Consider the following 1,020-nt stretch of genomic DNA (forward strand, 5'->3'; position numbering starts at 1 on the left):
CTCATGTCCAAATGATGTATCAAACTAATAACAAGACGAGAATATATATAATTTGAGTTCATATGATATTTCAATAAAGATGCATGATTATGCATTATTTATATGATAGTGAAGAATATTTGATCTCTTAAGTATAATTATATAGGTAGCAACACATATTATTTAATTCTGACAATGCATCATATAGCTAAAGCATGATAATCATTATTCATTTAATAATAATGCTTAATTATTATCACTTAGCTTTCCATGCCAATGTTATAACCTTTAATAACCTCGTTTCGTATTTTTCTAAATAAACATTAAGATGTTGAGGTGCCCCCCATTAAAAAGATGTCCCTAATCACCCCACCAAAGGTTGAGAGACGTGAACATGCATATGACGTGGACTATTCAATCCAAAGGCATATATAAATACATAGTAGGAGGCATGGCATGTTAAGTCTTAGGAAGAAACACATACAAAACTTGTTATATATATTCTTGTTCAATAGTAATAGTGTGTTCTTCCTAACACTTACTCCTCCTTTTATTTCTCTTCTTCTTATTCTTGTAATTAAGAAAGAAGAAGAAAAATGGGGAGTGAAAAGGTTGGAAGTTGTGGAAAATTCATAGAGAGCTCAAAACCGTATTTTGCAATGATGTCATTACAATTTGGATATGCTGGCATGAATGTTATTACTAAGCTTTCTCTTAATCAAGGCATGAGCCACTATGTTCTTGTGGTTTATCGCCATGCCTTTGCAGCTGCTAGCATTGCCCCATTTGCTAACAGGCCAGTGATTGATCAAAATTTTTACTATGCTGGGTTGAAGCTTACATCCCCAACCTTTTCATGTGCAATGAGCAACATGCTTCCGGCCATGACTTTCGTTATGGCGGTTATATGCCGGTAATAATTAAATTAACCAAAATCCTTTATTTATTTGTTTCCTAATGATTATAAATTTAATTTGGATGCACTCTTAGTATAAAATAATTTTACATGTATATTTAATTATATAATATTACGTTATCAAA

At 31.7% G+C, this 1,020-nt stretch overlaps 1 protein-coding gene across 1 annotated transcript in view; it reads left to right on the plus strand.

The window, feature by feature from the left end:
- LOC107614053 (WAT1-related protein At5g07050) overlaps positions 433–1,020 on the plus strand; it is a 3,777-nt gene continuing 3,189 nt past the window's right edge. Inside the window, exon 1 of the mRNA XM_016316279.2 lies at positions 433–892. Within this exon, the coding sequence (XP_016171765.1) occupies positions 576–892 (317 nt within the window). The 5' untranslated portion in view covers positions 433–575. The remainder of the gene's footprint in view (positions 893–1,020) is intronic.

This window comes from Arachis ipaensis, chromosome B08 (genome assembly GCF_000816755.2).
Source record: "Arachis ipaensis cultivar K30076 chromosome B08, Araip1.1, whole genome shotgun sequence".
Lineage (NCBI taxonomy): Eukaryota > Viridiplantae > Streptophyta > Magnoliopsida > Fabales > Fabaceae > Arachis > Arachis ipaensis.